At 37.9% G+C, this 26,663-nt stretch overlaps 1 protein-coding gene across 1 annotated transcript in view; it reads left to right on the top strand.

The window, feature by feature from the left end:
- Nucleotides 1-6,804: 6,804 nt before the first annotated feature.
- Nucleotides 6,805-26,663, top strand: part of LOC128517986 (butyrophilin subfamily 1 member A1-like) — a 33,105-nt gene continuing 13,246 nt past the window's right edge. Inside the window, exons 1-5 of the mRNA XM_053491092.1 lie at nucleotides 6,805-6,883; nucleotides 14,731-15,081; nucleotides 15,960-16,238; nucleotides 16,389-16,490; nucleotides 16,762-16,788. Coding sequence (XP_053347067.1) covers nucleotides 6,805-6,883; nucleotides 14,731-15,081; nucleotides 15,960-16,238; nucleotides 16,389-16,490; nucleotides 16,762-16,788 — 838 coding nt within the window. The remainder of the gene's footprint in view (nucleotides 6,884-14,730; nucleotides 15,082-15,959; nucleotides 16,239-16,388; nucleotides 16,491-16,761; nucleotides 16,789-26,663) is intronic.

The following is a 26,663-nucleotide window of genomic DNA, read 5'->3' as shown; positions in this document are numbered from 1 at the left end:
CTCCTATGAGGCGCGTGGGCTCACTTCGCCTCTAGGAATCAGGGCTCATTCAACCAGGGGGATCACCTCATCTATTGCACTAGCAAGAGGTATTCCCCTGCAGCAAGTGTGTGACACGGAGGGTTGTCCTCTCCGCACACATTAATTACATTTATAGTTTGGATGTTCATGCTACTCCGGGCTCACGGGTCCTCGAGTCAGCTACCCAGACATAGTTCTGAGACCTTCTCGGCCTTGTGCGCACACGCTACACAACCTTGGAGTCCAGACACTCGCAGTGCGGCGGCGTTGGCACTCTCGTTCCCATAGCGTTTTCACGCAGCATCGAGTGTAGCCTTTGAAAGGGAACGTCTCGGGTTACTTTGCTGTAACCCTGTTCCCTGAAAAGGCGGGAACGAGATGCTGCGTCCCAATGCCGCACTGCCTATGTGACCGGACGTCCGTTCAGACAAATCAATCTGAGGAATGTTTCCGGTTCACTCCTATTTATAACCTGCAGGTGCGTCCTATCAGATGACGTCACCTGACCGAGGTTATAAAAGCCAAAAATTTGGCGTGTTTGGTACACACATGCTTCACAACCGGCAACATGACAAGATGTTCCCATAGCGTTTTCACGCAGCATCTCGTTCCCGCCTTTTCAGGGAACAGGGTTACAGCAAAGTAACCCGAGACGTTTCTCTCTCTTGTGCTGCGGAGTGTGTGCGTTATGTGTGCGCGCACGTAATTTGACACCGTGATGCACGTAATTTGACACCGTGATGCTTCTCACACACACACACACACACACACACACACACACACACACACACACAGTAAAGGCGAGAGAGTGTGTGAACCAGCATGGTGTCAAATTACGTGCGCACACTAGTGATGCGCGGGTCGTCTGGTAACCCGCGGATCCCGCGAGTAACCCGCAGGTCGGGTTGGGGCGGGTAAAGAAATTGTCACTTTTTTGGGGAGGCGGGTAATTAAAAACAAAATTAAATAAAAAATACAAATATATTGCGTGCAATTCCCTATTGCCTATATTATATATTTGGGAATATCTATTTTCATATTTTATTAAGTTCATTGATAAGGTTACGTCACGTGACACGAAAGCGCCAAGCAGCTACCGCTGCCAGTCACAACAAAAACAAAGAAGTAAAAGTGAGGATGGAAGACGAGGTGCGGGTGAAATTGAGGTCGGGAATTCACATCATTAAAAGAAAAAAAGGTCAGGCTGCTAAATCTAATGTTTTAGCATTTTTTTTTTTTTGCACAGCGAACGTAAAAACGCTAAATGAACATTTCCGTGTGATAAATGAAAAAAAAATGTCAGTGGTTATTTAGTGTAGGCTGTAAACTGTAGGCCTGCCCTATACAAATCTAAAATAAAAAATTTGTTTAGCCTAAATTACAAACGGTGCTTTGTAAATGTTTAAAATGCGTATTATTATCTTGTTACTAATTTGACCTGATTTATCGTTCATATTCATAATCATATGTTGTTGCCACTTTACAGGGTGATGTTTCCAAGCACTTTCAGGCTGAAATAAAGGCTGTTTTTATTTGAATTACAATGCCTAGTATATGTATTTAATGGTCGCGGGTGCGGGGTGGGGCGGGTTGTAAAAATAGATACAGTGGTGCGGGGCGGCTGGGGTGGGCCAAATAATTTCATAAAAGCGGGACCCGGGGTTGGAAAAATACCTGACCCGCGCATCACTAGCGCACATAACACACACACTCCGCAGCGCAAAAGAGAGAAACACACACACATAATGCACACACAGTAAAGGCGAGAGAAAGAGCAAAATAGCATTAAGCATGAGGTTTCCTCATTTAAAATCAGAAGCTATATATTGTAATGCAATAAATAAATTATTCAAATTATGTCTGTTCCCTTGACAGGAGCAGCTGAAAGAAGGTTTTTAGATGTGTGTTTGTAAAAATGGTACAGTACATAGTTTATAATACCTGTGGCTCTTATGCAACTGAAACAAATGTTGTTTATAATATCACATTTTTATGACTTCTGTATTCACTTCCCTCTGCAATCTTAGTTAGACAGCAGAGATTCTGTACATATTAATGCTTTTCTTTGTCCCTCTGCTTAGAACATCTGTATGCGCAAAACATTCCCATCATCTATGGTTTTGTAGACACCAAGCCATAAGATTAAATGAACAAAAGGAGAAATTTTGCATAGTTATTCATAATCATAACTAAATAACATCTAGCTAATATCAATTATGTTTCTTATTTATTATTATTTTTAAAAAATCTTTTAACTGGGGGTATTTCGCCTGCCATGCGGATGGCACGGGTTCGATTCCCAGCCAGTGCCCAAACCCCCCAGCCACTGGATGCAGTGCCGGTCCCAAGCCCGGATAAATGGGAGGGTTGCATCAGGAAGGGCATCCGGCGTAAAACCTGTGCCAAGTTGTTGTGCGGACTGGATATTCCGCTGTGGTGACCCCTTGCTGGGAGCAGCCGAAAGACCAACAACAACATACGAAGAAGTTACTGAAGAATAAGATGGTTACACAAGTAACAACTTTTAAAAAGAAGAGGAATCGGGTTTGTACAGAAGTTTGTTTTTTATCTTTATGTTGACATTTACAGACTTTAGGGAGTAAGAAATAAGAAATTCATAATATAAAAAGTGATGAGTGGAAACCACATAGAAATCTAGAACATATTCATATGATTTGTTAACTATTACAAATTTTCTATTTCCCAGTTGTTTTGGGTCTTGTGTTTGATGAGTGGTTTAGTGGAAAAACCTCAGACACTTCTACTAAAGGAAAATTTGCCAACCTCAGAGGAGTGACCCGCAAAAAGACCATTTTAATCCCATAAGTGTAGAACTCGAAATCAACTGAAATATCTGAACAATTTAACTGGATAAATTATTTCCCCGAGTTACACACAGTATTTAAATAACTTAAATTACTGAATGTGTGCTGTTTGTGTACTTTTGTTTACTGCCATGCCATTTGATAAGTCATAGAATTACACTAACTTTTCTTGTGAGGGGCTCAAGTCAGTTCAGTGGTTGACAAGCACAAGAGACTGTTACAGACAAAATTCAAACCTCCTCTCTCTCTCATACATTATATCTCTTTAAAATCTTACACATAGTATCATCCTCTCTCTTTCTCACTCTCACGCCTCTCTTTCTCTCTCTCTCACACACAGTGGTGTGTTCTATTAACTTAATAATAATAATAATTATAATAATAATAATAAATGCGTTTTATATGAGTTACTTTGTGATAAATAGTGGAGTGTAAAGTACAGGGTGTCCGAATTTGACATCCTTTCGCAGTCTAACAACGTAGTCTAACATTTCTCGCTGGAGAATGTTACACAAGATGTGCTACAGCGTGTTTGGCAGGAGCTGGACTACCGACTTAATGATGACTTGCGTGTCGCAGGCGGTGCGCATATTGAACATTTGTGAAGCTTTGTGAAATCTGATATAAAATCTATATACGTTTGAATATGCTGTTGGAATTTTGATAGATAAAACGTTTATTTTTCAACATGAAGCCTATTTAACTTCGTTTCCCTAGGACATGTAGTTACTCAAATATTCATATTTCAAATGATGTCAAATGTTTTAGGACACTCCGTATAATGGCCCATCTATCGTTTCTGACGCTGAATGCTGCCATCTTGTGGTTATATTACGTAAGGTATTATTTCGTCAAGTGACGTCACCTTAACGGAAAGGAAGACGGAGAAAAGTTTTGTGCAAGATTAGTTCTATTTCTGTGAACAGGAGACCTGATCTAAGGTGAGTATCCTCATAAATCACAAACTATTATTATAGAGGTCTTATTGGAAAGCGTTTTACAGCCGTATAATGATTTATATCGCAGAGTCTTCAGGTGAAAGTGTTAAGTGTGTGTGTACTCATACACTCTTATGGACGGTGTTCTGTCTAAAACGTCAGGTGTAACTGCACGTCTATCGGTTTCTGTCACCGACTGATAGCATTTTGTCGTTATTCAGCATTTTCGTCACGTGACATGTTAACCTTAACAGGAAGAAAGAGGGGAAAACGTTACTTGGGATATTTGATCTATTTAGTGAACAGGTGTTCTCACAAATAAAGAGGAGTCGGTATTCTCATAAATCACATCTTTATGGAGGTGTTAGCGGTTGAGTTTAACAACCCATTATTATATCACCGAATTAACTTAATTATGACGTGAACGTGTTCAGTTTGAGGAACAGGTGTTATGCGCCCGCCACACACAAACACACACAATCGCTATCAAATATTATATTGTGTGATATATTAGAACATAAATTCATAGGTTTATTATCAAATATGATATTACTTTTATAAATAACCCTGGCACGTGACAGCCGTCAAGACCATTAATGTAAATTCTTGTATAGTGTTTATTTTGTGGCACATTTATTTTTCAGGGGTTTGTCATGAATATGCAAAGCAAATAAACATATATATATAATAAAAATAAATATGTTTATGATAAAAAAATTAGATGAAACTAATTTTATTATAAAGTAAACAATATAAATATAAAACATACTTTAAAAAAAATCATATACAGTACAACATATATATTTTTATATTGCTTTTTTTATTTTATTGTCTCATGTAATTTGTAAACCATTAACCTATGAATTTAAGTTCTAATATAATATTTGATAGTGATTATGTTGGAGGGGGGGGGATCCATGGCAGACGGACATGGATGAAACCGCGTTACTCGCAATCCGAGGTTTCACTGTAATTCGTATCATCTACAAACTTTCACAGTTTACGTTGTTATTAGTTTTAGTTTAGGGCACTTTTGGTATAATATTTATGTAGTAGAACATTCCTGAAGGAGTGGCACATGGTGTAGTGTTTAGCACTGTCAACTTGCACAGCCAGGGTCTGGGTTCAAATACCCTCCAGGGTCGATTTTCACCTTTTGCATGTTCTCTTTGTGCTTGGTGGGTTTCCTCCGGGTACTCTGGTTACCTCTCGCAGTCCAAAGACATACAGATTAGCCTAATTTTACTGTACCTACTGTATGGGGGTTGAAAAAACAGTAAAAGTACTTTGATGTTTGACTATAGACATATAGAATTGTGTTATAACATGGATTTGAGGGGCACCACAATACACTTACCATCAACTTTATTAGAAATATCTGTAGATCAACAACCACAGCACAGGTACAGTAATATAAACTGTAATATAATTGGAATCACTTTCTCACTCAGTTTGGTGTCAGAATGGTCAAAAGCTTGACCTGCCTCTGCATGCTTTTCTCACATGTAGACTTGTATCAGGTGGAGGCTCTCAGATTTGTTTTTACAAAGAATTTCCTCAGAATTGTGGAAGAATTACACAACTTCTCACATCACTTTGTGCATAACAACACTTTTTTTTTAAATATTATTAATAATATTATTTTTTTCTTAAAAAAAAAATCTTTGTTTTAAAATCTTCGCTCTCTATGTGAGTGTGTGTACTTTTTTTATATTAAAAAAGATATAAAATAGCTTAAGGTGGTCATTATATCTGTGTTAAAGGGGATATTAAGTGATTCTAGTTCTGTAACCTTTTTGTCAAATACAACAAATAGTTCCTCACAGTCTGATAGCTGTGTGTTCTGTGTGACACAATATTGGATATCAGCACAGCCCTGATACGGCCATATGCACAAGAGCACTAATTAACATTAGTCAGTTATCCCAGGGTTAAGTGCCTTTGCCTTGTGTCACTGTGTGCGCCTGTGATGGGTGTGCACCCAAATATATTATCGCTTCTCGCTCACTCCGTAGGCTCCCTAGATAGGCGTCACCCCCTTCTGCAGGTATGCAAAGGGATGGAGCCGTCTATTCGGGCCGGCTGGCGATAATTACCGTTAATAGGATCTCGGGCTTGCTCCACATTATAAAAGCAAGGCACGGAGTTTAAGAGAGTGGCATGCGAGTGGGGCGATGAGCTTCAGCAACAGGAGAAAGGTGCATCAGCCTCTATCCAATGTCAAGCCACACAACGAAAATGGATTGTCCGCACCATCCTATGTTGCTTTGATCTGGCTGCCACAAACAGTTGGATCCAGTACAGATCAGACCACCAGGCCTCAGTTTTTGTATACATATGTATCTTATTAGAGATTTTGCTGCATAGCTCACACAAACTTGCACTAATGCATTCAAAACCTGGTACATATTAAGAGCTCATTCAGCTAAACAAATTTCACATTGCATGTCATGGGCTCAACTGTGTGATGGATGTGATACGCCCCAGGGACTGTAAAAAGGACAATGGAATTCCGCCCTTTGAGGACTCCCGTCTGAGGCCGCACCTAGAGAGAGCTAGAAGGAACCAGGCCGGCCATCGACAGCGGGAGAAGCGCTGTCATGAGTGAGTGTGCAGGAGCGCTGCCTCCGCGTGCTCCATTCTGCCACTTCGCCCACCATCCATCTTTCGCCAGCTATGGTTTTCGGGTGCAGAAATTCAGCAGAAGCACTAAAGGGACGGGTTTATTTTAACTGGCTGTTAATATAATATTAATTATATTCAGTTTTTATTTGTACAGCACTTTTGTATAACATTGAAATTAATCAACACCTTTCATTCCATTCAATCATCTGTCCTGTGATATTAATATTGTAATCAGCACATAATTATTATTTTTTTTTATCCTTAACATATTTTAATCTTTATTTCAGGAGTAAACCTATTGTTTCATACTGTTTAAAATACCAGACCCCTTGATATGCTAACTTGTGCACCTAATATAATTTGTTTAACATTATCAGTTTATTTATCACCCAGTAATGGTGATCTTTCTTTCAGGAATTATGTTTTTATCTGTGATTGTCCTGATTCTCTACAGCTTCACTGAATCTAAATCAGGTATGAAATTCTCTCTCTCTCTCTCTCTCTCTCTCTCTCTGTCTCTTTCTCTTGTAGTGTATACATGCATGCTGGGAGTGAGGTTGTGGTGAGCGGTTGCATGAGAGCGTTGACTGGTTGCATGTTTTTTTTTCCAAAATGGTTTATCCTTTTCTTGTCTCTGTAAATACTGTAAATATAATTAATTATAGTGTAGTAGTTGTGTATTGTTACAGCGTGGTGTGTAAATAGTGCAGATTCAGCAGGTTTGTGCATGGTCTTTGGCAGCCAGCAAGCACTTCCTGGTCATCGAACATTGTTTATTATTTTAAAATCGCGTACACCAGATTAACAGATTAAAACGTGGCATTAAAATCTCTCCTGGGTTTCCGTGTTCAGGAGAAGATGTTGTACTGGTGGTTGTAGAAGTTGTTCGTCATGAAAAAAAAGCCTGCAGCTCTTATAAACAGTGCTATAGTAATCTTTGTTGATGAGATTGAAAAGGTGAACAAAGTTATTGAAAAGGAAATTACTAGGAGAGAAGAGGTTATAGGAGACACAGTGACTTAGGCAGAGCAGACCACTGAGGATATAGCAGAGATGGACCAAAGTGAGAGAAACACAGATACAATTAAAAAACAGGACAAAACATCCACTGCACTCAGTCAAACTAACATAAAAGAAATTGAAGAGTAAGGATAATGCTACAGCAGGACAACCTGTCCTACCAAAGATGAAAAGAAAACAAATATCTGACTCGAAAGACTCTCAGGCTAAGAAGGGAGCAGGAGGACAGCATGAACGAGGAGGGGAGCTGTACTCCTGCACTGATCAAGAATTTTTTAAAGTGACCAAACATAACAGAGGCGTTAGGATTGGAGACCATTTTGATGACAGAGAGGATAATTCTCCTAATTTCCACACAATCATACATGAGCAGTAGACAAAGACAGAAAAAAGGGTTAATAAACCTTCAGACTAAGGAACGATGCAACAACCATCTAACAAGAACTAAGATATGGTTGCACAGTTACAGTGTGACATAGCTTATTATCATTTTACTAAGTATACGTTTTTCTCATAGTAAGCATCATGAGTGATTTTTAAGATCTCTTCACTTAACATACAGTGGCAAGAAAAATTATGTAAACCTTTTAGAATTTCATGCTTTTCATCTGATCTTTAATCTTTATTAAGTCAAGGGTATTGACAAATATAATGTGCCTAAAATAATCACACAAAAATTCAGATCTTTTATGTCTTTATTGAACACACTCATTCAACTTTCAAAATGATAGTGGACAAAGCAAGTGAAATCATTAAAATCAATAACTGATTCACCCGCCTTGGCAACAATAACCTCAACTTCCTGTAGCTTTGGATCAGACCTGAACATTGATAAAGAGAAGTACTAGCCCATTCTTCCTGGAAGAACTGCTGTAGCTCTGTCATATGCTTTGTGTCTCATTCACTTTAAGTCATTCCATAGCATCTCTGTTTGAGGTCTGGGCTCTGAGTTGGTTACTAAGGGAAAAAGGCTGATTTTGTTTTTCTGAAGCCATTCTGTTGTGCACTTGCTCCAATCTTTACGGTCATTGTCCTGATACATCACCCAAATTCTACAGAGTTTTAGTTTTTATTTTCCAATGATGCCTTCAAATCTTTGGCTGTCATTTGGGGTTGTTTCTTTATCTCATTGAGTCTTCGTTTTGCTCTTTGGGTCATTTTGACTGGGTTCCCACTTTTTGGTAGAGTAGCCAAAGTCTCTCCATTTGCCTAACTGTAGACTGGTGAATTGAAATCACTTTGTAACCCTTTCCAACTTTAAGTAGATCAAAAATTTACATTTAGGCATTTGGCAGATGCTCTTATCCAGAGCGACTTACAAAAAGTCCTTTGAAGTTTACATCACTGGATAGATACTTTACACTGGGTTACTAGGTTACTAACTAAGTGCCATCAGTCTAACACAACTGGGTAGAGTTTTTTTTTTTTTTTTGGTGGGGGTGGGATTGAAAATTTAAAATCAAATAAAATTTTTATTTGTCACATACACAGTACGATATGCAGTGAAATGCTTAATTCTTCGCATATCCCAGCTTCTTGTTGGTAGGCAGGTGTCAGAGCGCAGGATCAGACAGGGTTAAGGGCCTTGCTCAAGGGCCCAACAGCAGCAACCTGGCGGAGCTGGGGTTTGAACCACCGATCTTCCGATCCGTAACTCAGAGCCTTAACACACTGAGCCACCACTGCCCCTAATGAAGAAAAAGATGCGTCTTGAGTCGTCATTTAAAGATCGTCAAAGACTCTACTGTACGGACATTTAGAGGAAGTTCGTTCCACCACGTAGGTGCCTGAACAGAAAAGAGTCTGGATGAATGTCGGCCTGATCCCTGAGTGATGGTGTGACGAGGCGAGCAGTGCTGGAGGATCGGAGGGAATGTGGTGCAGTGCGTGGTGTGATTAGAGCAGAGAGGTAAGTGGGTGCTGGGCCATTTTTAGCTTTGTAGGCAAGCATCAGGGTTTTGAATTTGATGCGGGCATATACAGGAAGCCAGTGAAGGGAGTGGAGGTTGAAAACGAGGCAGGCTGCTGCATTCTGGATCAGTTGCAGAGGATGAATCATGGACAGAGGCATGCAACAGGCACTGAGTTGCAGTAGTCCAATCTTGAAATAACAAGAGACTGAACAAGACCCTGAGTAGCCTGTGAAAAAAGAAATGGGCGGAATCCAAGATTGTGGGTGGTGATTGAAGGAGTGATCTAATTGCTGCCTACAGTAGGGATATCACAAGGTCTTGACCTGGGCATGAGACATGAAAATCCATGTGATGATAACAATAGTTGATCATGCATTCTCTGAAACCTATTTTGGCAAAGCATGATAAGCATGATTAGTGTTTTTCTTGTATGGAGGAAACTCAAAATGTTTGAGTGTTTTTTATCAGTCAAAGTAGCTCTAGTCCACACCTCCAAACTAATTTTCCTAACAAGACTACAGCTATCCTAACACCTGACTCCATTTAGCTTCTTTGAGGTCATTATCTCAAGGATTCACATACTTTTCCCACTAGCACGATAAGGTTTTTATGGTTGTTTTCAAGAAAGACATAAAAGATAAAAAAAAAAAAATTGCTGTTATTATTTTAGGCACATTATATATTTGTCAATATTCTTGATGAAGATCACATTTTATGATATGCAGAAAACAATGAATTCCAAAAGGTTCACATACTTTTTCTTGCCACTGTAAATGGGCCTAAATGTAGGAAAAAAAAAGGCTTATATGTTTAAAAAAATTAAATGTGGGTTTTATCCAAGAAATACGCAGTGATATTTAAAATGAAACTGACTGGAAAGGAGTGAGATGAAGAGGTCATTTTACACCCTTCTGTTAGGAAATCCAATGGAGAAGTGTCTATCCTGCTCTCCAAAAACTTTCTATTAGAATCATATGTTTTAAAAGAAATAATGCAAGGCAGATTAATGGTGGTCAGAATCAAATATGAGCCCTTCACATTGACATTTATAAATGTTTATGCACCAACTACAGGAACTTGGCGATAGATGCCACCATATTTTTAATGGATTGTTCTTTTATATGCTTAAAGGGTCTACCTTTATTTTTATTAAGGACTGTTTAGAGCATGAACATGTTTCAGGTGGAACAGTTGAGCTTATGCTCAACTGGTGTTATCAAACTTAAACACATGTTGCAGGACCCAGTTTTCATCACACAGAGACAGTAGCAAATTTCTCCATCTGAGATCTCCTCACTATACCACAGACCTGCTCAATTTGTGAATGAAGTTGCTGACTGATGAGGAGCTGATCATGCTCTCCTGATGAAACGGATTAATTTCCTGAACTCAGTCTCAACATGGATTTAAATGAATTAACTGGACCAGTGTTAAATTTTAATACTACTCCTAATACAGATCTGTACATGATAAAAGAAAAAACATTGTACAGATTCTGTGTGAAGGCTCTGGATAAGAAACTGCTGAGAGTGAAAAAAAACACTATATGGAGAAAGAAACTGGGTGTGTATGATGAGTACAACCCTGTCTTAAAGGTTTTTTTTTTTTTACAAAGCACCATTAAATAATAGGATTGGTGAGCTGCAATGGACAGAACATATGCTGTAGCCCCTCACAGCCAAGGGCCCTTGAGAGAGCTGATTGGCCAAGCTCTTTCAGTGGGGTGGGATGGGAGGCACTTTGTGCTCTCACATTAATCATGGGTCAAGGGTGTCTGTGAACTCACCCAAGCAGAAGGAGCAGATAGTGCCAGTCCTCCAAGTGTGTTACACTGCCCCCAATGGTGCATGAGCGAACAGTTTGAAAAGATGCAGTCGGCTGGCCTCACGTGGTTCGGAGGAAACATGTGATAGTCTTCGGCCTTCCCTGACTGACTGGTAGTAGCAGCCTTAATGTGAGAGCCCTCTAGTGATGGGGGGAATTGGATGAGACTAAATTAGGGAGAAAATCGGGCGGGGGGATGGGGGGGATTATAAATGGCAGCTGTTGAACTCTGTAGTGGGACAGGCTAATTGAACAGAAAAAAAAAACAAATAAGAAATGGATGGGCTGATTTTGAGTCTTTTAAAAAATGCTCATCTATTGGTGTTTTTAACACAACAGTTTCTAAAGAGTAAACTAACATTAAGTAAAACACATCCAGTGTACAGGAGGTCTGCAGGCAGAAACACCTTGTTGAAGGTACAGTAGAGATTAGAGAAGAAACAGGTTCTGCTACTGTCTGGCTTGAACAAGAATTTGAGACTGTCATGGACAGAGACACACCAGGACCTAGTTTAAGGACCTAGTGATTTCCTGTTTTTGGCTAACCAGCATGAAACCCAGTGTCGTCTTGTCATCCATCTCACAGTGGTTGTAAAAAGTAATTATATGAGTTACTGTGTCCTTCCTGGCAGCTTCATTTAAATACATACATATTATAGAAATTTTTTAAGACAGCCCTGATTGTTATTCTCTTGATCAGTGTAGCGTCTGTTAGATATAGTAAACCTAAGGAAATGTTAAAATTAAGTCCAGTCTTACTTCCATGTTCACAGATAAGTTGGAATTAAATACAGTCACTTGTTACAAAAAATAGAGATACTGTATACAGTATTTGCCGGGTTTTTTTCACAATACAAAGCAACACAAAGGTGGTTGGTCCAGAAGCTCCTCATGTTGCTGTAGCTTGTGATGATTTGGTTGTGCCTTGTTTTCTGAAACCCAATACCAACACTGTTTACATGACAGTAGGTTTTTAAACTATATGTAGAGGATTCATTAGTGAATCTCTATAGGGATCATAAAGACAGAAATAAAAAGAAGTTCTACCCTGGAAGAACATCACTGTTTAAGACAAAACTTTATCTGATCTACTTTTTGGAGTAAACAAGGTTAAACAACGTAGCGTAAACAAGACGTAAGATACTCAACCTTATAAAATTTTATTTCTTTCTAATAATAAGTTAGGCAGAGAGTTCTCTGACAGAGAGACAGAAAGACAGGCAGACATGTACTGTACATGGGCTTCAACCTGAAATAATATCACTGATTATATTAAAGCATTCAGGAGAATCAGAATGAAGTGATGTGTCTGCTGATGGAAAGATCTCTGATACACCAGACATTTAAATATGTGTGCTGCATTGTGGGAAGCAGAGTTTCTATGCCTATTTTTCTATTTCAATTTTGTTTTCTTTTGCCCATGGGTAAAGAGAATCCTGTTGCCCCCTAATTAGTCCAAAAAGTCTCGTCCACATCAAAAGAATAAGTCTCTAGCAGATACAAACAATGAGAATTTTGTTCTTCAAAATGAAAAATGTGCCTTCCTTTTAATACTGTCCTGAACCAAATGAAATCTTAACATAAACCATCGACTATAAAACAAAATTTAATTGGGGAAAAACTGTAGTATAAACCTTGTTAGATCAACACACTCAGTACCTGAATTAAGTGTAGACTTTGACTAGAACTGTCCCTGTCTGATTTCATCTGCCACTTTCAATCCAGTGACCCCCGATGTATCCATGGGGTCCCCGAAAGAAGGCCCTTATCCCAGCTTTCCTTACCTGCTCAATGAGAAGCCACAATCTTCTCTTTTCCTCTAAATCTTCACAGGGTAGTACTACTGCAAAATTAATGCCTTTATCCTTACAAAATGTGGAGTCATTGCTTCGTCTCCAAATTTCTTCCCTCACCCGTCTTTGAGTAAACTGGATGATAGTATGGCTGTCTTTATAGTCCAACTTTTCCGAACTCTGTGTACAATATCGATGGCTCCTTCCGTCTTAGTCTTCATATCTGGGACAATCTTGCCAAGAATTTAAACTACCTCATATCTCCATCTTTCTTCTCTTCCAAACCTTTATACAGAGACACCATCTTATTCTGTATCGTTCTAGTTCTCTTATTCTTTCACATTGAATTCATCATTTACTTTACTTGACATTTCGTTTTCAATTTTGTATTGGCATTCTTTGATTTCTGTGTTAAACTGGACTGCTCTTGCCAAACTAGAAATCATGGCACTGCTCATTTAATTCTGCTAGCTGTTTAACTTTCTTTTTGAGATTTAACATGGCCTCTAAAATGCTTTTGTTAGTCACTTCAGAATTCTCATTGTCAAACGCTTTGGATCTCTTCTGCTTAGCAATGTACCTGAGTAAAATTACAAATGCTTAAAAATTAGAAACCACTAGAAACTGGGCTAAAACATTGCATTTTTTAAAAATGTATGTACTGTACAGTATATGTACTGTACATGTGTGTATTTACCAACTGTAATTTTTGCTGTTGGTCTTTCGGCTGCTCCCGGCAAGGGGTCGCCACAGCAGAACATCCGGTCCGCACTACAACTTTGCACAGGTTTTACGCCGAATGCCACTACCTCACGCAACCCTCCCATTTTATCCGGGCCTGGGACCGGCACTGCATCCAGTGGCTGGGGGGTTTGGGCACTGGCTGGGAATCGAACCCGGGCCTTCCGCATGGCAGGCGAAACACCTACCACTGAGCCACCAGTGCCCTACCAACTGTAATTTTTAATTTTGATTGCATATGTTTACATTACAAAAACATTAACATTAATTAATGTATTTTTAAATATGACTGTAAAACTATAAATCAAATAGGAAATCATATGATTCACAAGATTCAGCCACTAGAGCAGCATGTCTCTAACAAGTGCTTACTACAAACAAACTGCTTATCATTATCAAGGATGTGTTTATGTAAAAATAAATGCATTATTTATAAACCAGGTGAAAACAAAGCCGACATTTTTTCCTTTCTCAAAAGATCCACCCTGATTTCTTTTATTTTGCAAATTTGTTAGACATAATTGTTTCTTGTACTCTTATACAGTATATCATACACAATCTAGGAAACAAACAAATTTTTAACTAATCATTTCATTTATTAACAGCAAAATGTTGTCCATCATATTAATTTAGCTTGGGGGGAGAAATTTTAACCAACAAACCATACTTAACTGATAAGTGGTTTCAATTAAACTATACACACTCATACACCCCATGAGTTTCAAAAGAAACTAAATTCCTTTCTGGAGTGCCCTAGTTAAAGCTCTGACTTAGCATTCCATTAGGAATCTGTGGCAAGACCTTAAACTGGCAGTTCATGTTTGAATGCCTTCTAATTGTGGATGAATTTAAGCAATATTAGAACAAAACAAAGACCAAAATTCTTTCACAGCAATGTGAAAGACCGAATTTGTGTTTTCTGAAACATTTTGTTACAGTTGTTGATAAAGGGGGCTAAAACAGGAACTAAGGCTTGTGTTGTTACCGACAGAGATATACTAATATACAATATTTCCTTTCCACAATCCAGAGAGTTTAAAGGTGTTTGGTCCAGAAGTTCCTCTTCATGCTGTAGCTGGTGAAGATCTGGTTCTGCCCTGTTTTATCAAACCCAATACCAGTGCTGTAGACATGACAGTGAAGTGGTTCAAACTAGAGGCAGGGGTCTCAGCAGTTCATCTCTATAAGGATCATCAAGACAGAAATGAAAAGCAAGCGAAGTCCTACATTGGAAGAACATCATTGTTCAAAGAGGAACTACAGAAAGGCAACGCTTCACTTAAACTCTCTGCTATCCGAGTCTCTGATGAAGGAGAATATACGTGTCTAATTGAGGATAAATCCTGGTCTGATGACATTGCTGTTCATATCTTTGTCAAGGGTAAGTTCCATTTCTATTTCTTAATTTCTATGTTGAAGGATATATAGTATACTTTTAACTGAATACTGTTTTTCCCCCTCTTAACATTGCTCGTTATGTTTACTTTGGTAAAAAAAAAAAAAAATCAAGATATATGGGGGGAAAAGCAAATAAATCTAAATATGAAGCATAAACTACTACAAAACTGCATCTTCAGTGTACTATGGTACGCAAGCAAAAATACACTCTCAAGGAGACTGACGGACTCCTTTTCTGAAATTGCCATTCAGAATTGCTAAATCTTGCATATTGGATAAAAACAGATGATATCAAACAATGAAATAAAATGATCTATTGCTCAAACAGACTTCAGCACAGACTGCAATAGGCAGGAAAATTCACTTGTTTGGTCATATCTATAGGAGGAATTACAATCAATTGGTTAACATAGCGCTGTTTGGATTGATAGATGGGTCAAATCAGAAAAGAGAGACTATGCAGTAAAATGGCTTAATGATTATACAGTAGAGACTGGTGTTGGGACAGTGTACAGTAATGAACGGAGAAAAAGAATTCAAAGCACACCAACAGGCGTAGCGCCCATGGCCCATGAGGGGTCAGTTTGTTTGAAATACTCACTACACACCTTCAAATACTGTAGGGTTTTTTTTTTTTTGTGTGTGTGTGTGAAATGACTGAAAGCTCAAGTACTGATGTTTGGTTGAATTATTTGTGCTTTGTTTTTAATGATTGCAAGCTTTATTTGTGCAAGCTTTACATTGCTCACTGTTGCTCCAGTAGGTTTGAAGTGTTATAACTTGTGCTTTTATAGTCATCAAACAGAACTTTCTTATTTTGTCAAATGATTTGGAGAATTTAATTGTCATTACTGATTGTAGCTCATGGAAGTCACCCAGTGATCACGATGGAGAGTTATGATAAGTCAGGAGGGATTAATCTAGTGTGTGAGTCCAGAGGCTGGAACCCTGCACCTGAGGTTTGGTGGCTGGACAGAGAAGGAGACACTCTGCCTGCGGAAGAGACACAGATACACAGAGACACTGAGGGCTTCAATCTTAAACGCCGCATCACTGTTCATGATTATAATGACTCCAACAGATTTACCTGTAGATTTCAACAAGCCAATCACATGATGAAGACAGAGATCATCATTAACAGTAAGTCTTAATGATGCATTAAAAAAAAAAAGACTTTTAGATGTAAATTGAACTTTCTATGGTAATAATTAAATATGCACATAATGAACACCATCAGTGCAAAATATCCTTTTTTATATATCTAATTTGTTTAATGTGTTTAAATTTTAGGGAATGTCTTTCATTTTTGGAACTGGGTGGTTGGAATCTCAGGTTTAGCATACTTGATTGCTGTTGGATCGATTGTAACAACAGTTGTTTGTCTCCAAAAAGGTAAAAAAAAAATGAGGCTTGCTCTACAGATTTAAGTAATATTATAATTAATACTCCATCTTAAGTTATAAGCCCAATGACGGTGGTTTTAAAAATTTGCTGTAAACAAATTATTCACAACTCTAAAAACAATAAAAAAACACTACATGCCATTACGCGGTACCGTACAAGTACATTCTACTGAATTAATCACACCACAAGTTAAATCACCAGTCTTAAGTTTGAGTGCATTTGTGTTCTTTTCATCAGCACTGAAATATAATATTTTCAGAGCAGCAAAGACAAAAGCTGGAAGCTGGTAATTACACTAGAACTTGAACATGTTTTTCAAATATCTGAAGAACTGTAAGTAGAGAGCATGTGTTTGAGTGTCAGCACTGTATGTTGGTGCTCCACACTACACTCCCACATAGCTGAGCCAGTGCCACAGTGGCAGGTCTGGGGCTCTTAGCAACGAAATCACAGTGTTACTGCTCATTCATGCTGCATATTTATTATAGAGACAAATCCAAGAAATATTATGTAAGAATAAACAATTATATTAATGCAAAACACAAAATGGTGGAACATTCTATCATGCAAGGAAACTGACTTAAAAAAAAAAAGTACAACATGCAACTTTTGAGAATCAAGCTAGCACTAGCATGAGAATTTAAAGCCGATTCACCCCATCATTATTAATAATAATAATTATTATTTTATTTTATTTAAAAAGCACTGATAATAATCCCTTCACCACAGCTGAATGCAGCAGGCACCAAACTCAAATCAATCACTAAATTAGTGGACATAAATAAACTAAACTGGTGAACGTTTAAAATAATATATTGCACCAAGCTGACGGTCCTGCTTTATTGTCTACTGTAAATATCACACAATTATGAAGCAAAGACCAGTGGACATGGCACATTTACAGCTAGCACTGTTTGTAAGCATATGGCCCTGCATGTCCACACAAAAAGTTGGATAAAAGGCTTTGTTCAGATGGTTCACCCCCCAAAAAAAGGAAAAAAGAAAGAAAGAAAGCACAACTCACTAGTTAAGCAGAAATTATCTTTTAATTTCCTTTAGCTGCTGTAAGTTTCAGTGATATACAGTATGTAATTTCTTTGTACCTTTTTCGGGGAGATTTTTACAGAAAAAAAAAAGATTTTGAAAAAGGTTTCATACTGTACCTTAAACCAGCTCAATTGTACAGATAATTTTAGCAGGACTTCACAAAGAGTGAGAGTGATTATAAAAATCTGCTGTAAACAAGCCACCCCTCAGACTAATTAAGGGCTATGATGCTGGCAGTATGAGGCCGCATGCTGTGTAGCTGTGGCCAGTGTGATAACAGTGTAATAGCACTGGACATTAAGAATAACTGAAAGCAACAAAATATAACTGCACTTACAGCTTCACAATGACTTACAGTGCATTTAGTGATTTCTTTTTTTAGCTCCCGTCCTGCACTTTTCATTCACGGACCAATTCATCCCGTTAACATTTCCGCTGTCATGTCAGGTCCAATGACCGTCACCAGGAATTAAAAAGGTCCAAATTCTAATTTTATTTGTCACTTACACAGTCATACACAGTACGATATGCAGTGAAATGCTTAGACGACCGCCTGTGATCTTAAAATAAAAGACTACTATTAGGAAATAAATATGAAAAAAATAGAAGTAAAATTAACTCAGAAAGAATAAAAGATTTGTACAATACAAAATATAAAAAATGTAGGAAAAATAAGACAAACCTAGCTGTACAATATAGAAAATATAAAATTATGGACTTTTTGTATGGAATGAAGTTGTATATAAATATAAATGTCCAGGGGGTGTGCAAATATTATTAAAGAGCCACTGAATTCTTTCAAGCATAATATGTAAGAACAATGCTCAACAAAAGAAAGCTTTTAAAATTAATGAAATTAAGGGGGAATTGTAGAGATCGAAGGAAGAAAAGCTCAGGGAGTTATCACAGGGATACCAACAACAGTAAGAACAAAAAAAATAAAGCTAAATATATCAGGTGGGGAAAAATAAAGGAAATTAAAAGATTAAACACTACAATAAATGGGATGAGGTGTGATAGCATGTCGGTGATACTGAAATATAAAGAAAGTAAATTGCCATATGTTCGAGGTTAAGCGATTGAGCAAAGCAAAGGTGAGGAAGATGTGCAGGGGAGCATGAATATGTAAAGTGTGAAATTAGAGCTAAACAAAGAATAAAGTGCAGCATACAGGGCATGTAAAGTTAGTAAAAAGGCGGCAGAAGTACACAGAAGTTTGGAATGGAGCAAGGAATAACATCTGCAGAGGCACTGAACGCTACAGACAGGGGAAGAGAAACAAGAAAAAGTGTCAATGTGTGGAAAAAGAGAGAGGATGTACATGCTAGCTGTAACAAAATTAAAGAAAACTCGCTGGTAGTAAACCAAAACAATTTTGTGTTATGTTAGATGTAATTAATTGCTCGGGACACAGACTAACAAGTAAATAGAAAAATAAAGATAATAGTAAAAACAGTGTGTGAAAGATTAAATAATAGAGCAAATTTGTCATGTTTCGCTGGGCTGTGGGCTTGGGATCAGGCATAGACACAGAGGTGAGGACGTACAAGTCTTTTAATAAGCAAACAAAACAAAACATGAACAAAGGAAATAGGCGGTATGCCTAAGCATGTTTTAAACAGAACATTTATTAAATAGGTACTTTTAACAGGAGCTAACCAGAGTAGGAGCTTTAACAAAACTGGAGCTTTGCACAGACTAGGAACTTAAACAGACTAGGTACGAGACAGACTAGAACCTTAGTTCTAGGTTAGTTAGGTTAGTGGCTAAACAAGTTAGTGGCTAAACAGACTAGAGGCTAAACAGCACTTAAAAAAAAAAAAATTTGAGATGTTGTAAATGTAGCATAATTAAATCTGTGTAATCAACAATAAATAATCAAGTTTGTACGTTTACATAAATATATCTAAGTTAGAACTTAATCTGCATTTGTTAAGAACACAAGACAATGTGCATTTTTTCCTTAACATATATTTTTTACGTAATCCTTGACAATCTTTTTAAGTGCACACACACAACAAGCAATAATCTTGTTCATTTTACTCTGTTTAAATAAAACTGCCTCCCCATGGAAAAAGCATGGGAAACCGCGTATCAAATTAAAAGTGTACCAAAGCCTCACTGCGGTAGGAAACAACTCTTTGGAGCATTCTGTTCACCTCGTGTGCAAAAAGTTTTAACAAGCAGAAGACGACCTGTGGATTCAGGACCAAGTGCACTTCGAAGGAACTGTGGATGTTCAGGAGTGTATGCACGGGTTGTTTTTTCTACCCAAACGCTGGGTTGCTGTTGGGTCATTTTTCTGGCTTATTTACAGAGAGTTGGGCAGTTTTTGTGTAACCCAGCTGCTGGGTTGAAGTTTGATTGGCTCCTCCCCCAAAGTTCACCGGTGGATTCAGCGGCTGTCAGTCAGCTTCGCGTCTCTCTTGAGCTCCCACACCGCTGATGACGGTTCATCCTCCTCGGGCATTTAAGGGAAAATGACGTTAAATACAAGGTCTGTATACACATGTTCACTCACCTAAGTCACATATGACTGAAAAATTATTACTATATATAACATTTATTACTGTTACCGTGTTAAGGTTACACTCAAACTTGAGCTGGTCTGAGGTAAGATAATTTAGCTGACAATAGCTGCTATAGTTAGCCAAAGTACCCCACCTGTGTGTGAAAGAAACGGCTAAGATGTCTGAGCTTTTTATCTTTCTCTGTAAAATGTTTGCGGGGTGACGAAGATGGTGAAGTGATGAATAAACGCTAAACTGTTAACTGTAGTGTTAGCATGACGCTCGCATTTAGTTAGGTTGCTAGCGTTAGCAAACACATTAACATTTGAACTTTATTAATCTCACTGCTTGAGAGAATAAAATGCTGGGGTGTTACAAAACACTGATCTTCTCACAAATATACACCCCTGCTAACCCTCCCGTTTTTCACTAGTTAGTAATTTACTCCACATTCAAAATTCTCCCGCGTTTCTCCCGAGCTATAACAATATTTTACACCTTTCCCCATTTGACAAGTATGCAAATGTATCACCAGTAATTGCATGTAAGCTAACCAGGTAGCCCTCTTTAACCAAAGTTGCTTGTGACTCAGGCTAAATTAACTAGTCAGCGCGCCAACTACAGGAGAAAGTACCACAGCTGAACAGATAACTACTAGATGGAAGTATTAATATTTGGGTGATTGTAACGTGCCCGTATAACACCAGCTATGACATTTTTTCGGTAATTAGCTTAAAATCAACGCAGACCACAAGATCAACTAGTCTGACATAAAGAGCTTTATCCTAAAAGCCATGCTTATTTTGTTGTTTTATTTTTGGTAGTAGCTGTCTCCATGTTTTTGTTTCAGGTTACCTATACTCTATCATAATGGACAGCTTTGTCATTTTTTTATTTAGTATCAATCCTATTACACACTAAATTAATAGTCTTATTCAGTTTAATCTTTGTTATTCAACAAAATGTTTACTTTCTTTCATTTTTTTTCTTACTAATGTTGGAACCAACATGGCTGAAGTGTCAAGGCCATACCCCTACATCCTGACGTTGGGAGATAATGACCAGCGCTGCTTTCAGGCATTCGTCATTCTGGTGGGACAGGCTCTGGAGCAATACACACTACTTGGGGCGGTTGATGTGTGCTTCAAGGCATTTTATATTTTTGACATTAACTATCCAAAGCAGTGTGCTCCTGTATAGGACTTTTTGTAATGTTGCTATGAAATAGCGAGGCCTACTTGAAAAGTCATAGACAGTGTTTGTATGTCAAAATGAGACCAGGGCTGGATAGTTTTGTTCTGCAGAAAAGATATCTAATGTCACAGAAAGATCCTGCTTTGTAGAAGCTGCCTCAGCCTATTTGTGCAATTACTCCATTCTGCCCTTGTGAGTAATAGTATAGTAATGATGTCTCTGTTGATTATCTGTTCTTGTGCTTTTGAAAAATAAATATTTTTTCTAAGAACATTTAATAGGATTTTGTTTATTGCATATATGTATGGTTTGCAAAACTTGGAAGTTTTTTTGTAATAGACCAGTATATCAAAGTAATTTACCTGTTTAATAGACATGGGTAATTTATTTATTTTTTTTATTTTTTTTACAGATTCACTATAAACAAACAACCCATTTTGCTGGGTAAAATTAACCCAGCATTATAGTTAAATGTGACCCAGCATTTGGGTTGAATATTTAACCCATCTTGCTGGGTTGAAAAAATAACCCATCTTGCTGGGTTAAATTAACCCAGCAATATTAACCCAGTATTTTTTAGGGTGGTTCTTACTTCAAGTTTTGTGCTGAATGAAGTTGCATTTCAAAGCAGAAAATTACTGGTAAAAACTGGTATTTTAACTATAATATATAAAAAATGCCTAACTATACTGAACAAAAATATAAACCCAACACTTTTGTTTTTGCTCCCATTTTTAATGAGATGAACTCAAAGATCTGAAACATTTTCTACATAAACAAAATAACCATATCTCTCAAATATTGTTCACAAATCTGTCAAAATCCGTTACGATGAAGAACTGGAGTCAAGTCGAGACCCCAATGAGGACGACGAGCATGCAGATAAGCTTCCCTGAGACTGTTTCTGACAGTTTGTGCAGAAATCCTTTGGTTATGCAATCCGATTGTTTCAGCAGCTGTCTGAGTGGCTGGTCTCAGACGATCATGGAGGTGAACATGCTAAATGTAGAGGACCTGGGCTGGTGTGAGGCTGGTTGGATGTACTGCCAAATCTTCTGAAACACCTTTGGAGACGGCTTATGGTAGAAAAATGAACATTTAATTCACGAGCAACAGCTCTGGTGGACATTCCTGCTGTCAGCACGCCAATTGCACGCTCCCTCAAAACTTGTGACATCTGTGGCATTGTGCTGTGTGATACAACTGAACCTTTTGAAGTGGCCTTTTCTTGTGGCCAGTCTAAGGCACATCTGTGCAGTAATCATGCTGTCTAATCAGCATCTTGATATGGCACACCTGTGAGGTGGGATGGATTATCTCGGCAAAGGAGAAGTGCTCACTATCACAGATTTTGACAGATTTGTGAACAACATTTGAAAGATATGGTTATTTTGTGTATGTAGAAAATGTTTCAGATCTTTGAGTTCATCTCATAAAAAATGGGAGCAAAAACAAAAGTGTTGCGTTTATATTTTTGTTCAGTATAGATAATGTGAGTATATGTAACTTTAAAATGAGACTAGGACATTTAATAAAACAAAGTAGGCCCCACTCCAAGTAATATAGAAACTTAAAAAAAAAATAGTTAAATTTCAATTAAAAATACATATTTGAAACTCTTAAAGTTAAGTAGAGCATGGACACAAAAGAATGACTAGGGAAATTATTCAATTAAGTAGGGTTTACTTGCGAAATTAAATAGACTTAACTAGAAAAAATTAAGTAGATTTTACTAGCAAAAAATATTTTTTACAGAAAGAAATGTAAGTAGCAAATACGAAGAATAGTCTTGTTTGAACTACATAATAATCTGATGCAAAAAGTTACCTTAATTCTTTTAAGTAGATCCTGCTGGATATTTTTATCAGTGAGGGCTCTCTCTGGCTTGGCTGGGCCCTCAGCTGGGCTGTCTAGTTTGGGCCCCTCTATGGGGCTCTCTAAGGATTCGGGGCCTCCACTGAGGCTTTCTCCAGTCTATGTGAGCGCTCCTCTTGCTCCTGCATACTCCAACTTGTTCCGCCTTTGGGCTAGCCGACTACCCACATAGTCTGCTTGCCCCGGCGTAACAGTCACAGCCCCCCCCCAAATTTTCAAGGGGAGGCCCCTCTGCTATGCCACTGTTACGGTCTTGCATTCTGTCATGTTTCGCTGGGCTGTGGGCTTGGGGTCAGGCCTACTGTAGATGCAGAGGTGAGATCGTACAAGTCTTTTAATAAGCAAACAACATGAACAAAGAAAATAGGCTGTACGCCTAAGCATGTTTTAAATAGAACATTCATTAAATAGGTACTTAGCAAAACTGGAGCTTAGACTCTGAGCTTTGCACAGACTCGGGACTCAAACAGGCTAGAAGCATAAACAGACTACAATAGGTACGAGACAGACTAGGAACTAAACGGGTGGCTAAACAGACTTGAGACACACAGGCCCGGAGACAACCTTAAAGCAAAAGTAACTAAATAGAAGAGACATACAAACTAAGAGACAAATTAACTAGGTAAAGTAGCAAAACAATGCAGACTTAACAAAACAGCTTCACAAAACAGATGCCAACTTAAAATAACAAAACAAATGCCCACTTTACAGAACAAATGCAAGACTACAAACAACAGAACAAATGACTATTTATAACAAAACTAATAAGCTGCCTCGGTTCAGGTGAGCGCTCTCATCACCTGACTGAGGTGCATTCACATAAAATTACAAAACACACAAACACGAAGTCTCTAGGGGTTATCCCTGACACAATTAATACACAAGTATGAAATAAAGATACAATATAATGGGGACAAGAGCTTAAAATTAGTCATGGAGATACCAGAAAAACCACAAATTATATGCTTATTGGAGACATGGCTAAAAACAGAATGGGAATACAAGATACTTGGTTATGCAACAATTAGAAGAGACACATAAGGGGAAAGGAGGGGGAGCAGCAAAAGGAACAAGAAACAGTAATAGTCAAAATATGGACAGAGGAGAGCAGCATAATAGTAAATTACTTCAACCCATACAACAAAAAATACAGTAGCATACTAAAAGAAATAATTGGAAACTGGGAAGGACATATAATATGGTATAAACACTAACACGCATAACACACTTTGGAAAGTAGAGAAACAGACACAAACTGGGAGGTACACTCTAAAAAACGCTGGGTTGTTTTTTCTACCCAAGCGCTGGGTTGCCTCTGTTGGGTCATTTTTCTGGGTTATTTACAGAGAGTTGGGTAGTTTTTATGTAACCCAGCTGCTGGGTTGAAGTTTGATTGGCTCCTCCCCCAAAGTTCACCGGTGGATTCAGCGGCTGTCAGTCAGAGCTTCGTGTCTCTCTTGAGCTCCCACACTGCTGATGACGGTTCATTTAAGGGAAAATGACGGTCTGTATACACATGTTCACTCACCTGAGTCACATATGACTGAAATATTATTACTATATGTGAGATTTATTACTGTTACCGTGTTAAGGTTACACTTAAACTTTCAGGCTGGTCTGAGGTAAGATAATTTAGCTGACAATAGCTGCTATAGTTAGCCAAAGAACCCTACCTGTGTGTGAAAGAAACTGATAAGATGTCTGAGCTTTTTATCTTTCTCTGTAGAATGTTTGCGGAGTGACGAAACTGTAACTGTAGTATTAGCATGACGCTAGCATTTAGTTAACATTAGAACTTTATTAATCTCACTGTTTGAGACAATAAAATGCTGGGGTGTTACAAAACACTGACCCTCTCACAAATATACACACCTGCTAACCTCCCGTTTTTCACTAGTTAGTAATTTACTCCGCGGTCAAAAGTCGCCCACGTTTCTCCCGAGTTATAACAATATTTTACACCTTTACCCCTTTGGCAAGTAGTATGCAAATATGACTGCTGCATGTAAGCTAACCAGGTAGCCCACTTTAACCAAAGTTGCTTGTGACTTATGACAATGCATCTCCTCGGTAATTAGCTTAAAATCAACGCAGACCACAAGACCAACTAGTCTGATAAAGCTAATATATATATGAGCTTTATCCCAAAAGCCATGCTTATTTTGCTTATTTTATTTTTGGTAGTAGCTGTCTCCATGTTTTTGTTTCAGGTTACCTATACCCTAGCTTTGTCATTTTTTTATTTAGTATAAATCCTATTACACATTAAATTGATAGTCTTATTTAGTTTAATCTTTGTTATTCAACAAATTTTTTACTTTTTTTCATTTTCTTTCTAAGGTTGGCACCAACATGGTGGAATACCTCCAGCAGGCTGAAGGGTCAAGGCCGTACCCCTACTGTACATCCTGACGTTGGGAGATGATGACCAGCGCTGCTCTCAGGCATTCGTCATTCTGGTGGGACAGGCTCTGGAACAATGCGCACTACTTGGGGCGGTTGATGTGTGCTTCAAGGCATTTTATATTTTTGACATTAACTATTTAAAGTAGTGTGCACCTGTATAGGACTTTTTGTAATGTTGCTATGAAATAGCAAAGCCTACTTGAAAAGTCATAGACAGTGTTTGTATGTTAAAACGGAACCAGGGCTGGATAGTTTTGTTCTGCAGAAAAGATATCTAATGTCACAAAGAGATCCTGCTCTGTAGAAGCCCAGCCTATTTGTGTTATTACTCCATTCTGCCCTTATGAGTAATAGTATAGTAATGATGTCGCTGTTGATTATCTGTTCTTGTGCTTTTGAAAAATAAACGTTTTTTCTATGAACATTTAATAGGATGTTGTTTATTGCATATATGTATGGTTTGCAAAACTTTTAAGTTTTTTTTTTTTTTTAATAAACCAGTATATCAAAGTAATTTAACTGTTTAATAGATGTGGGTAGTTTTAACATGAAAATAATAATAACCTATTTGTAAGGTAGAATTAACTCAACATTCCAGTTAAAATGAACCAACATCTGGGTAGAACATTTAACCAATTTATGTGGTAGAATTAACCCAGCATTATAGTTAAATATGACCCAGCATTTGGGTTGAATATTTAACCCATTTTGCTGGGTTAAAAAAATAACCCATTTTGCTGGGTTAAATTAACCCAGCATTTAGTTAGTCCAATAGTTACCCAGCAGCTGGGTTAAAAACAACCCAGATTGGGTTGTTTTTAACCCAGCATTTTTTAGGGTGTAGTAGAGGAATTTATTATAAACAGAGGTTTAGTGTGTATATTGTGAATAATGGTGAGGGAACCAGATACAACTGCACTCATAACACAGATCGTGCAATAGATTTAATACTAGTGTCTAAAGAACTTGCAGGGATATGTACTGTACATCAATACCAAGATGCAAAGAGCAATAAATAAAGTAGAGGAATAGGCAAATAAATGGGACTCAGAATACCTATAGCAAAGAATTTAATTAAATAAGACAGAAATATTTCTCTGAAACTACAGACAGCAGTTAGAACAAGTAC

The sequence above is a fragment of the Clarias gariepinus genome, chromosome 1, assembly GCF_024256425.1.
Source record: "Clarias gariepinus isolate MV-2021 ecotype Netherlands chromosome 1, CGAR_prim_01v2, whole genome shotgun sequence".
NCBI lineage: Eukaryota > Metazoa > Chordata > Actinopteri > Siluriformes > Clariidae > Clarias > Clarias gariepinus.
The sequence above is the reverse complement of the archived record's forward strand: the minus strand, read 5'-3'. Positions and strand labels throughout refer to the sequence as shown.